Source organism: Pelophylax lessonae, assembly GCF_965119305.1.
Source record: "Pelophylax lessonae genome assembly, chromosome: 1".
NCBI classification, from domain to species: Eukaryota; Metazoa; Chordata; class Amphibia; order Anura; family Ranidae; genus Pelophylax; species Pelophylax lessonae.
In genome coordinates, this window is record NC_138768.1 from 373,964,924 (window position 1) to 373,978,964 (window position 14,041).

Consider the following 14,041-nt stretch of genomic DNA (forward strand, 5'->3'; position numbering starts at 1 on the left):
GGTGCCGCGCACCAATGGTTGCGCCAAATGGAAGCGAACCCCCTAGAACCCGCTGAATCAGTAAACAGCAGAAATTTCTCGTCCACAACGAATTGCTCCTGCCATACAGAAGCACCGTTGAAACGGAGGAGAAAGTGGGCCCAGACTAATAAATCCTCTCTCATGTCGGCTGTAATTCGCACATGTGAAGACGGGGATTTTAAACCTGAAGTGGCAGCATAGAGTCTTCTGGAGAATACTTTACCCACTGGAATGACTCTTGACGCAAAGGCTAGTAGTCCTAGGAGAGATTGTAGATCTTTCAGGCAAACCTTTTTCCGCCGAATAGTAATGAGAAGAATTCTGCGCAGATTGTCCAATTTGTCTTCAGGAAGTCTAAACTCCATCTTGTCAGCATCTATTGTTATCCCTAGAAAAACTAGGGATGAGGAGGGAAAAACAGTTTTTTCCAGGGCCAGCGGGACCCCAAAAAGGTTACAAACTTGAATAAAAACATCCAGTAAAAATGAACATAAAGAAGAGGATTGAGGGCCAATAAAAAGAAAGTCATCAAGGTAGTGTACAATCAGATGAGAAGCTGTAATATCCGAAACTACCCATTCCAGGAAGGTTGAAAAACTCTCGAACAGAAAACAGGAAAGAGAGCACCCCATGGGAAGACATTTGTCAAAATAAAACTGATTATTAAAATGAATTCCTAATGAATTGAATGAACTAGGATGTATTGGAAGTAGCCTGAAGGCGGACTTGATGTCCGCTTTGGCTAGAAGAGCTCCCCTGCCTGCAAACCTCAACCTTTCCAGAGCATCCTCAAATGTAGCGTATTTCACAGAAGACAAGGCAGTGTCAATATCATCATTAAGGGACTCATGTAACGGATATGAAAGGTGGTGAATTAATCTATAGGAATTGGGCTCCTTTTTTTGAACTATTCCAAGAGGGGACACCCTGAAATTCAAAAATGGGGGTTCAGAAAAAGGACCGGCAAACCTGCCTTCTTTTAATTCCAAATCAATTTTTTCCGCCACAATTTCGTGTAAACCATCTACTGACTTTAAATTAGCGTGTATGATACAACCCTTACCTTTAAAAGAGGGCAGAGAAAACCCAAAAGCGAACCCATCAATGAGCAATTGCGCTTTCTCCTTGTTTGGGTACTTGCGTAGCCACGGCAACATTTCTGTTAGCTTCACTGGAGTGTGAGCCTTTTTGAAAGTTTCCTGATTGCTGCGAGTTGGACATCCTTTTAAAGCACTTGAATAAAGGATGGGGTCCGGAACAGAATGCGCACTCGTGCTTAAACTTGCAGGTTCCTGGCCATTTGCAAACTGTTTCGTTAAAGTTAAAGCAAATGCCTTTCCGAAAGGACTGCAAATTTGCTTGTTGAGGGTTGGTGATAGGCTTTGGCGGAAAAGACTTCTGTGGTAGAAACAAATCTAGCCACAGGCTAACATCTTTTACTCCCCATTTAAGCGTAGGTTGTACTGCTAATTTTTGCCTAAAGGCTACATCATATGAATACCAAGCACTTCCCCCAAAGTTTTTGTAGGCCTCCAGCACAATGTCAATGTGCTGGAATAAGCCAATACTCTTTTGGGGGTGCTTTTCACAAAAGACACTGGAGTATATCAAGAAAGCCTGAAGCCAATTATTGAACGACTTAGTAATTGGCCTTTTTCTTTCATCCTCTTCCTTTTTGTCAGGTTTAGACACAAATTCCTTAGCTGACGGTAATAAGGAAAGGACATCAATGAAAGCTCCTTGCCAGATTTTTTCCTTGATGCCCTCTGACAGATGGAAACCGAGAGGGGAGAGCTCGCAGACTATTGCTTCCCTCAAGCAGGTTTCAGGGAGATTCTGGCTCTGTGCCAATTCAAAAGCAGCAGATTGAATGGGACTAGCTTGACTGACAGACACATTCCCTGAAACTGGGGGCACCCAAACATTAGAAGTGCAGGGAGCTGACTGACTTCTAAACTGACTGGAAAAGGACCTGAATTCCTCTAACATATTGGTCATTAAGAGGAACATCCTATCCGGGGCAGAGAACTCACCCTGGACTGCTGCGGCTGATGCTTCAGCCTGGTGTGAGGAGGATGAATCCATCCTGGTCGTTCTGGCGTGTCCCATCCGCGTTGAATCTTCGGACCTGACCGATGTGGCCCTGTGACCCCTGGATGGAGATCTCCTCGCTGATGGCTCCGGGCGATTCTGCGTTGTCTTCCGACCTCTTCGTTGTGGAGAATGGGTGCTCGTATCTTCCGGACGGCTCCGACGGGGCTCCGGTGAATACTTCTTCCGGGGCAACCTCCGACGTTTCACCGGTCCCGCCTCCGGACCGGACGTGACCGATGCTATGACACTGCGCATGTGCGATGAACCCGGCAGACTACTTGCGACATCCGCCAAAATGGAAGCATCTTCATGGGGATCCTCCGCGAACGCTTCTCTGCTCGTTCCGTCCGTGGATTCTTGAACCGCCGCCTCAGGTAACGCCATGGAAGTAGTGTCTTGTAGTAGTGGTAGCTCCAGGCAGCGGCGTAACCACTCATCACCTCCCTTGCTGCCAGCCTTTTCAATTATTTGCCGCAATAAACTCATTTGGCTTCCCGAGGTAGACCGACCAGAGGAACGAGGAATGTCAGTCCTGAGGAGATGAGTGACCCGGAGTCCCGCGGCCACAGTTTAAATAGTGCTCCCAGAACCGGCCTGAGCTGGATTCTTTACCAAAAGGCGGGCTGTTTGAGCGGGAAACCTGGCTCCACGCACAAAACTGCCCAGATACAGCTGACCTAAAAGGCGGGAATAGCTTAAGCTTGGAAAAACTGCCCAGATACTAACTTAATTTGAGCGGGAGAACCCCACACAAAAGAACCGGGTCAAAAGTTCATATCAAAACTATTACGCAGCTAACATTCTAGTAGCCAGTACATTAAAACCTTAACCAAGTTTAATCCTAGTAATTATTTAAATTTTTTACCCTTTCTCCCATCCCATAAAGAATTGGGGGCTACAGGAACCCCATTCTTTTTATTTCGCGGAATTTCACTTTTCGCGGCTGGGTCTGGAACGTAACCCCCGCAATGGAGGGGGGTTTACTGTACATTTTGTGTAGGTTGGGGATTGTTAATGTTTGGCATTAAATTCCAGCCAAACACTTCCTTTCCAATAGGGCCAAAAGGCAAATATTTAACCTTTTTCTGCAGTCTATCCAAAACTAAAAAATGATTTTTCATGGAGTTCCACTTTCAGTTTACTTGTAGTTTTCATATATATTTAAAAACTGATAGATAATGATTATATGTGAGTAATATTGTTAAGGTTAACATGATTGCAAAAGTTGGCAAGATACATTCATTTCCTTTGTAACTTTTAAAAAGTAAGAAAAAAATGACATGGTTATGACAGTGTTTGTACATTTCTGACAAAGATCTTTTTATTAATGATTCATTTATTTTCATTTTTCCAGTTGACAGCCAAGCTAAATTCTTTCCCAACCCTAAGTTCTATGAGACTTGAATTCCTACGGATTCTCTGCAGCCATGAGCATTATCTTAACCTGAATCTTTTCTTTGTTACATCATCATCTACACCAGCTTCTCCATGTCCTTCTATTTCTTCTGAGGTACACAAGCTTACAAAGAAATTTAAATCTGTTTATAACTAGCTGAACTTTTGTAGGGGAAATTCAAAGATATCTTACCATGAGCCTTTTCTTGGTCAAAAACAGGCCTGAATTTTTTAAAGTTTTGGATAATGGTTAACACTGCACTGAAGCTGTTAGACTTGTCACTTCTAAGGCTGCTTTCATACTGCTCTGTTGTAAAATTGGGGCAAAAACGCATATGCATTTTTGCCGTGCTTTGTACCGTTTCCTGTGCAGTTTTCACCTGTGAAAAAAGGACATGTGACTCATAACACAACCACAGGTGCATTTTTGATGTGTTTTTTCTGTTTCATTTCAATAGGGGGTTATTTTTGGTGTGTTTTTTTTTTTTAGAAATCTTTTTAATGATTTTCCAACATAAAATGACATACATACACCTCAAACAAGATTGTGAGGTACAGTTATTAAGCCCACGCAGGGGCACAAGAGATAGCAGTATAGCAGAAATAAGGCAAGGTAGGCCTTGCCTACAGTATAGCAGAAATAAGGCAAGGTAGGCCTTTGGAGGTGTAGTAATTTTTAGGCCTTTGGAGCTGTAGTAATTTGTAACATAAACAAATGAACGGACCTGTGTACATCTAACCGCCCTTGCTGTGTCCACATCAGAAGGAATGCTCAGGTTATTTTATTACATGCTCTGAACAGGAGAAATGTATCTTATCTGGCACAAGCTGATGTTAGCTATCCACAGCCGTGGAAGGTTACAGTAGCCATTTTGCCCATCAACGGTAGAAATATGTATCTTTTTAGAAGGGGAGAACACTATTCACCAACTGCTTTCAAAAGGATAAGCAAGGAGGGGTCTGTTTTTTCCAGTGGATCATAATTTCTCTCCAAGCATATAACAATAAGAGACCAATAAGGGTCCTCTCCGCTACTGTAGGAGCTAAATCTTCCACTAGACCCAGTAGGCGCACTCGGGGAGGGGGGGGGAGAGATGAAAATGCTGGTCACTAAATTAATCACAGCTAGCACTTGCTAAGCTGATTTCAGGGCAGGACCAAAATATATGTAAGAAGTCCCCATGGGGTTGGCTACATCGCCAGCATGCTGGGGAATGGATATGCCCTGTTTTATGTAGACGGGGGTATAATAGGCCCTATGTACTACCTCCAACTGTATGAGATGGTCCCTTAGGGAGACCAGAATTTGGAATGGGAAATCCCATATATCCTGCCAGTCCTCGGAATACAATTTGGGAGTGTCAATGGACCAGCGTTGGCTTAGCACTGATAACTCTGGTAAGCATACCATGAGGAGGTGTGCATATAGGGTGGAAGTAGGCTTCTCCAGATTCTCATTGCCGAAGGTTCTTTCTAGGTCTGAAGACACCATCTGAGCTTCCCCAGGGGGGAATTGGCTCCTGAAAACATGAGAAAACTGTAGGTAACGAAAAAGGTATGAGGGAGGGAAGCTGTGGTTAGAAACAAAGTGGTCAAAGGGGCTGCGTTTTTTTTAAACCAATAAAAATGCAGCATGTAGGACTTTTAAAAATTCAACTGACACACAACTGACTAACATATAACTGGTGTGAAGAGTTCTACAGGATATAATGGTCGTGAATTTTTCTTCTGCTTTTGGTATCACAAAAGTGAAAGGGCCCTAAGCGTGGTTCAAAAATATACACTTTAAAGTATAAGTTTACCTTTTATTGCACATATTTTTGCAGGTAAAAAAATTTGAATTTACTATTTTTTTCATACAAGCCTGTAAAGCATTGCACCCGCAATCAGCAAATGCAAAGCCATGATCCTGCAGACTCTGTCAGCTGTCTGCCTGTACCTGCTTAAAGGGCAGACAGTAAGTGCAGGAAGAATCTAGTATATCTAGTATAATAGTATTGTAGTTCATTCATTTACAGGAATCTGTGAATGAATGTCACGGCGTCGTGGGTAGAGCACAGCTGCACTGTTTTCAAAACATGACAGCAAGTGTAGGAAGACGATCCCCCTCCTAGTGTCACAGAGCAGGGAGCTCTGGCGGCAGGAGGAAGGTGTAAAGGAGCATGTTAAATATTAAACCCAAAATATGGGTGGAACAATCTTCTAAAGGTGAATGTATCATTTAAAGAAAACTCTCCTTAGCTGAACTGGGGTGAGCTAATATGTACTACACAATCTTAGACTGAAACCTGGCTCTGAAGAATGAGGAGGAACTGGATGTCTGCATCATCACAAGAGGGAATATATGCAGTAAGAAGGGCAGGGTTTAAGTTTCGACTTTGCCCAAACTCAGAACAATATATAGACAGCCATTGTTAACCTAGCCTAAAGAAAATGCTAGTTGCCTGGTTGACTTGATGATCCAGCAGTTTCCATGTTTTCCAAAGTCTCTAATGTGGAACAAGTATGTAGATTAGGAATTGCCCTCGTATTTTCATAAATGCATATTTATCCTAGATCGATGTTTTAGAAAAAACTAAACTCAGGGCCATCCAGACAACTACATTTTTTTTAGAAGTGGTCATCAATAACACTCTCCATACTCTCAATACAAGTCTGGCCATCAAAACATAAAAGTAAGTTTTACAAGGCTTCACCCTATACCCATAGACCTGCAGACCTGATGTGCAAACCTTTCTGGGTCTCACAGGTTTTCTGTGAGAGGACTGCTGTATATTGTAAAAAGATTCTCTTTCCCTGTGTATGAAATGTCAGGGTAAGACCTATGACACTAAACTGCAGGTCCAACTTTCAAAGTCTACAGCGCATCTGTGATGTATGCTGAAGCTTTGCAAGTGCAAGTAAAATTATCAGATCCTCTACTCTGTGTCTGGACAATTGGCTGTATTCCTGCAATAATAATAAACTCATGCACATAATAAAAATGTGTACTTGTGGCATGTGTTATGGAGCTAAAGTGATTTATTTGCAAGAAAAGGCTAATATAATAATGCAAGGAACATTTCTTCTACAGAACTCCAGTTCATGCTCTAGTTTCCAGGACCAAAGGATAGCAAGTATGTTTGAACTTTCATCAGAGTACAAGCAGAAGCATTTTTTAACTGGACTACTCTTCACAGAACTGGAAGCTGTGCTGGACCAGGAGGCAGAAGGGTATTTATGTCTACTCTATGTATACCATGTCCCATGTGCTAATCTTTTGTAAGGCCTGTATTTATGAAAAGGCCAAAAAAGACCTAATGCAAAAAAACATGCATTTGTAGCCACAAGCATTAAACAAATTCAGTTATATGTTTAGTTATATGTATAGAGCTCAGGCTTTCATGCTTTTGATTTCTTGTTAAATACTATACCATTTTTCTCAGAATCAATAAAGTGCAAAGGAAAGCTATCAATGCCATCAACAATCTGCTAAGTTCACATGATTTGGACCCACGCTGCCAGAAGATCGAGATCAGGAATAAAATTGCTGCCCTCTATCTCCCACTGGTCAGCACTATTTTGATGGCCCTTCCTCAGCTACATGATTTTTCAGGTAATCAGATTTTCTGTGTGATGAAAGCCTCAAATAAAAGGGGGATTAGGAGGGCACAGGGAGATATGACAAGTAAGTGAAGAGCTCTATTTTATCATCAAGAATGATCTGGTAGATTTTATATTGAAGTACTCCAGATGTGCATGCAGCATCACTTTTGTGAATGCTTAAAAATTGAAGTCACAGATATATATGTATGCATTTATTTAATACATCTTTATTAGAAAAAGGAGTTTTGCCATTGTATAAGTAATGTATAAAATCATCAACAGAATCAGTGTACAATGTAAGACATAGGTTATTTATTTTGAACCTATAGAAAACATATGCCACAATGACAATGGATATCAAAGTGATAAACACAGGAAAATTTATAAACTGGGTTGTAAGAGAAGCTATTACAGCTGACTTCTATTCCTTGGTAAGGAGTAAAGGGTTAATGGATTGTAAAGTTATTAAAGGTAGAAGAGAAGATGTCAAGGCTGCAGAAGGAAGAGCAAGAGAGGGGTAGGGGGACGGGGGTCGGGGTCGGGGGGGGGGGGAAATAGGATACCTGGTCTCAGCCCACGTAAGAAGCCACAACTTAAATAAAAGATTTTCCAAACAGAATCATGTCATGTGTCAAATGTTTCAAAGGCCATAATATCAAGATAGAAGAGTATAGATCTAAAAACTAACCAACATGACCATATTTTACATGTATGCGTTTAGAAGACATTTTGGGGAATTCAGTAAAGCCATAAAGAAACTTTTTTGGCAGTGTTTCCCTTTAGAACTTCCTTTACCTAATCCAGGTAAGCATTTGCACCAGTTTTGCTAACATTACTGACGTGTGCCAAATTCAGATAATTTGAACTACCTCCACATTAAGAACCTGTCACTATGGTAGTAACAGATTTTTAAAGAATTACTTACAGTTCCCAGAATAGGAAACTGACAGGAGGTAAAATCACCTCTGGGCTGGCATATGCTAGCTCTAAGAGTGCGGCATGTGTGTGATGTCATGTGACAGCTTCCCGTATGGAGCTCTATCCCAGGCCCCATTCAAGTGTTACTAAAGAGATTCCCTGGGCGTAAGCTAAATGTACACACAGGGGTGGGGATATCGGTGATATAATTTATGATATATGCCCATATTTGGGGAATGACTTGAGTCACTGGGTGGGCTGAGCCTTATAAGAAACTGAGAGAATAGTTCCCAATTAGGTACATCTTAGGCAGCTCATACACGGTGCAAATTTCTTTCCTGCAGCCACGGATTGCAGGAAAAAAATTGCACGATTCCCCCATCAACACAGGCAATCCCCCCTGCCGAGCAATTGTCTGCTCAAAGAAGACAGGGATTATCGCTAGCGGCTATAGCAGCCGCTAGTGATAATCGGAAGAGAATCCAGCACGCTAGTTGTACCCAAGTTGATCGATCTATCAACTTGGTACATTCAGCCTGCCCATTAACAGTTCAAATCTCAAGCCTGTTCCTGCTGAAGCTGCCAAGATTCGACCTGTGTATGGCTGACCTTATTCTTGATTGACAGCTGGTAGATTCAAAAGCTCCCATTGAACTAAATAGCAGCTATGAGTTTACCTACTGCCATGCACTGCTAATCAACAGCAAAGCAGACCTACCAGGGAACTAGTTACTACAAAACCCTTAGGCCATGTGCCTAGCAGTGTGAAGAGAACGAACGGTACCCAGGTTGAGAGTACGCCATTGGAAGGAGTGTCCAGTATGAACACTCTGACTTTAGTGCTGGGCACCAACAGATTTATATACCTAATAATTTTGGTGCGGCAGCCTAATTTAATTCTAAAGCTTTGGCACCCTTCATGAATCCCCCCCACTGTATAAACAGCTTCCATTTTCATAGCCTTACCACCACTTGTCTGCAGTTTCGCAAGGTGTCTAAAAATGACTGTGCAGTCCAAGAGTCACTGCTTTTGGTTTGCTTGACCTGGTGTTTTCAGTAACATACCTGATGAGACACTACGACACTGAGCCGCTCTTCCTCTGCAGTACGAGTATGTGCAAAGACACTTGTGGTTTGGCTGTTCTGCCAGCAGAGAGCACTGGTGAGAAGCAGTATTTTCACTAACAACATTTTTTTTTTATCATACTGATTAAAAGCCGATTGTGTCATAAAAAAAACAAAATACGTTTACCTTTTTTACAGAGCTCTCACCAAAATGCTTTATGACATAAAAATTTGCCTTTAGCAGGAACCAGTGATGCTCTAGATGTATGATGGCTGTTGTTCCACTGCAAAATGTTTAGTACAGGAGTTCTATGGTGGACATACATTTATATCATACTAAAGCATCTTGTTTTTATAAAAAAACTGTTGAATCTTCAGGAAGGATTCAGGTAGAATTCAGCTAGAACCAATATTCATTTTTAAACACAGCCCTGTGCTAAAATTTAGTAACAATTTAGGCCCTTTTCCCATGTGTGTGACTTGTACTCCATGATTCCCAATGAGTACCGTACATATCCGTGCGACTTCAAGTCGCAACGACTTCAAAGTAGTCCCTGCACGACTTTGGTCCATTTTTGATGTGTTTTGAGATGCATAGACCTCAAAATTACACAGGCATTGCTTCAAGTCCAGTTAAAATTGTGGAAATGTCATGTCAAAATCGCGTCAAAAAATCGTGCAACTTTTTGGTCGCACAAGTGTGAAAGGGGCCTAAAATGTAGAATATATGCAGATAAGGATTGTTCTTTGTAATACAGAACCTTTTACAATTGTGGAAAGTAGATTGAGGTGGCTGCAAATAAGTTTTTATTTCTCCTAAGCTGTTATCTTGTACATTATGAAATTTGAAATATTAATTCATGTATTAGTTCTAGATACACGAAGTGGAAAGACACGTGGTTCAGATGAAGAATCAGATACTCCAAGCACAATAAACCCAAGCGTTGCAATGGCTGTAGCAGGGAATCAGTTTGGCCTTAAACCACCCCCACTGGCTCTCTCCTCAGTTGTAAGTTCATTGTTGTGGTTTTCACAGATAAATGCGCAGATGTTAAGCTCAGTGTCTGTTCTGCAAGGGATTGTGAACAGGAAGGTAAGTATATTTATTGCAGAGAGACATTGCATGTCTCTTGTACAACAAAGACCCTGTCTGTTCGCAATTTTTTAACTTTTTTTTCCCACTTTACCTGTATGCACATTCTGAAAAGATTAACTTTGGAGTTAGAAGAGAGGACTTCTTTTCTCTGTCGCTCATTGACAGACGTAGTCCTCTTTGATTCATATCAATTGGGTTATGCTGCCCTCTACAGGAGTAGGACTAGGCAGAAAGAAAACGTTCTGGCTCCACCTTAGGGGCAGTCCCAGAGGGTATATCCCCTCTCTCTCTGCTACAGGATGTCAGTTTTTTTCTGTCTAGTCAGGAGTAAGGACCTAAGTTCCTTGCTGGGATCTTTTGGTCCTGGCAAGATTTTTTTAGAAAAATTTTTTTCCTTTTTTAGGTAGCTTTTGTCTCCAGTTTTCCTGTGAGATCTTCAAGCAAATCACGCCGGATCTGGGCGACGGGCTGGATGTTGAGATCCAGTGGTCACCCCAGCCGGCCTACGAGCGCGCGCAGGCCATAGCTCCGCGCTGGGTCGGCCGCGACACATTCAAGTATGCGGGACCGGGCGACGGGCTGGATGTTGAGATCCAGTGGTCACCCCGGCTCAGCCTACGAGCGCGTGCAGACCATAGCTCCGCGCTGGGTCGGCCGCGACATAGTCCCATTGGACGGGGACTGACCCTGCGAGTTAAACGTCTCGCTTGGACGCCAGGAACCAGCAGAGTCACGGTGTCCGTATTGGTCGACAGCCCCCCACCTCGGTGGAGAGGGTACTGTGAAGAGAGGGTGCCCGTCAGTTCCGGTATGGTGAGTAAATGTTCCCCCTTCCCCCCCTGTGGGGTTTTTGGGATACGGGCCCCTCTGTGTATGGTCGGATCCTTTTCTGACATTAAGGTTCCCCCTTTAGCCTATGACAAATTCACATATCCCCTGTGATAGTGTGATCTGGTTTGGGAGCTGACACTCCAGCAGGCTTGGTTTGGGAGCTAACACTCTAAGCAAACCTTGGTTTAGGAGCTGACACTCTAGCAACCTTGGTTTAGGAGCTGACACTCCAGCAGGCTTGGTTTAGGAGCTGACACTTCAGCTGGCTTAGTTTGGGAGCTAACACTCTAAAAGCAACCTTGGTTTGGGAGCTAACACTTCAGCAGCCTTGGTTTCTCTAGCAGATTGATCCAAGGAAGCCTGGTTCGATTTACCATAGTAAACATATAAGCATCCAGAGCAAAGGAGGTTATAGCCTACCTTAGACTGTAGCTATCGCCATGCTCCCGCAGGCCGACAGGCCGCCATCAGCCGTTCCAGAGCCGTTCACAGGCCGTTCACAGCCACACTAGATCGGCAGTCCGCCGCCATTTTGTTGTAGACCGCATGTCTGCATTGCCTACACAGGCCGCCCGCAGGTCACGCAGGCCGCCATTTTTTCGAAGTCTATTGTCTTCTACATGGGGGCGGCCATGTTTGATGTGCCCAGCCGACCTCGAGGAGCAGCTGGGAACGCCGGAAGGCGTGCACAGGGGGCGGAGCCACTTCCTTTTACCCGGGAAACCTAGTACAGGACTTCCCAGTCTGCATAGGACAACGCTGACAGCAGTTTGATAAGGAAACTTCTCTGCATCAGGTGGTGAGCCCTTGGGGTCTCTCTCTCTCTCTGTGGGGGTCCAAAGCAGGTACGCTGAGGGGCGCTATTGCGCTGGTGGATTACAGAAAAAAAAAAAAAAAAGGAAAAAGAAGGTATTTTTTATTTTTTCAAATTTTTCACTGGCAAAGTGTCCTGGATTAACATGGACCCTGCCGCACATGTATCTCCACCTGATCCCCTCGAGATGGCTGCAGGACCCTCCAGTTCCCCACTGACTATTGAGTTATTGTCAGCAGTTTTGGAAACTTTTGTATCCCGGGTGGAAGTGGCTTGTCAGGGACAGGGCGCAAGGAAGCGACCCCCGCCTACCCCCATTTCATCTGAAACTTCAGATTCAGAGTCTGAGCCTATCTCTGCAGTTGCAGGTACCTCATCTGGGGTTTGTGTCTCGGGTACTGTCTCTTCAGACAGTGAGGAGGATGTTTCAGCATCTACCATAGCCCGAAAGGAAGCGTTGGTAAACGCATTAATTGTAGCCGTTCGGGAAACCTTAGGACTACAGGTTACACCATCAGAAGTAGCTGATACTGAGATTCCATTTGGTACTAATAAACGCGCCAAAATGGCGAAAGTATTTCCCTTACCCAAGTGTTTCGGTAATGTAATTAAGGAAGAATGGGGTCATCCAAAGCGAGCCCCTACTATTTCCAAACGCATTAATAGGCGTTATCCGTTCGAGGAATCCCTCCTCAAGAAGTGGACAGTACCATCTATGGTGGATTCTCCAATCTCCAGATTGAACAAATCTACGGTTATCCCATTGGAGGATGCTCCGTCCTTTAAGGATCCAGTGGATCGTAAGGTGGAAGCCGTGTCTCGCGCCATCTTTTCCCTGATTGGGTCAGCTTTCAGACCAGTAATTGCTATTGGTCTGGTTTCTCAAACTGTAACAGAATGGACCAAGTGGTTACGCCGGGACTTAGAAGGGAGTGATATCCCTCAGGCGGTATCAGATCAGATGCCACAAAGTACTTAGGGTAAAGGACCTCGTCAGAGACGGGGGCCTTCCTTTTCCGCCCATAAGAAGTTTTTTCGCCCCACGGGCGAAAAAGCAAAGCCCTCCAAAACTCCTTCAGGAGGTTTTAAGGGGCGCTGGTCGGGCAAGCAAAAGCCCGGCTCCTCCAGACCTGAAGATAAGACTACTAAAGCCTGAAGGTGCGCCCCCACCCATAGCTGGGGTGGGGGGACGTCTTCGCCGGTTTCCGGATCCATGGCTTTCCAGAATCCCGGACAAGTGGGTTTGCGAAGTCATAAGGTCAGGTTACAAGATCGAGTTTCGATCTCTCTCCCACCGGTGCGATTCTTCCCTTCCAATATCCGACTATCCCCGGATCGCTTAGAAGCTCTGCGGGGAGCGGTCACGGATTTACTACAACAAGGAGTGGTAGTCCACGTTCCTTGGACAGAGCGTTTTCAAGGGTTTTATTCAAACCTGTTAACAATACCCGGGAAAGAGGGCAAGGTGCGTCCAATTCTGGACTTAAGAGCACTCAATTTTTTTGTCAAGATACAAAAATTCAGGATGGAGTCCATTCGCACAGTGACAGCCTCCCTGCATCAGGGGGATTTTCTGGCGTCCATAGACATCAAGGATGCCTATCTTCACATTCCCATTTACGCAGGACATCAGCGTTTCCTGCGTTTTTCCGTAGAAGAGAACCATTATCAGTTTGCGGCGTTACCCTTCGGTCTCGCATCGGCTCCTCGGGTCTTCACAAAGGTGTTGGCCCCAATGTTGGCGCTGTTACGTCAACGAGGCATATCTATTCTAGGTTACCTAGACGATCTTCTGCTCCGTGCGGAGTCTCCACAGACCTTGTTACAAAACCTAGAGATCACCATGATCTCTTTGCAAGAGTTCGGGTGGCTGGTGAACCTGCAGAAGTCATCTCTGGTTCCCACCAGGAGGCTCGAATATCTGGGTCTAATTCTAGACACATCCAGGGCAAAAGTGTTTCTTCCTGAGGGGAAACTCCGGAAAATTCAATCAGCAATTCAGTTGTTACTATCCGACAACTGGCCTTCTCTTCGGACTTGCATGAGAGTCCTGGGTTTGATGGTGGCTTCTTTCGAAGCAGTACCATTTGCCCAGTTCCATACCCGAATCCTTCAAGGAGAGATTCTTCTCAAATGGAATCGGAATTCAGAATCTCTGGACAATCGGATCCGATTGAGCGAGTGGACCAGGGAGTCCCTGGTCTGGTGGCTTCGATCTCCAA

General features: G+C 44.1%; 1 protein-coding gene across 2 annotated transcripts in view; it reads left to right on the plus strand.

Moving 5' to 3' along the window:
* DOCK8 (dedicator of cytokinesis 8) overlaps positions 1–14,041 on the plus strand; it is a 252,499-nt gene that overhangs the window by 181,752 nt on the left and 56,706 nt on the right. For both annotated transcript variants that reach the window (XM_082242986.1, XM_082242987.1), the window contains 4 exons: positions 3,470–3,625; positions 6,584–6,723; positions 6,936–7,105; positions 9,948–10,087. In XM_082242986.1, coding sequence (XP_082099112.1) covers positions 3,470–3,625; positions 6,584–6,723; positions 6,936–7,105; positions 9,948–10,087 — 606 coding nt within the window. The remainder of the gene's footprint in view (positions 1–3,469; positions 3,626–6,583; positions 6,724–6,935; positions 7,106–9,947; positions 10,088–14,041) is intronic.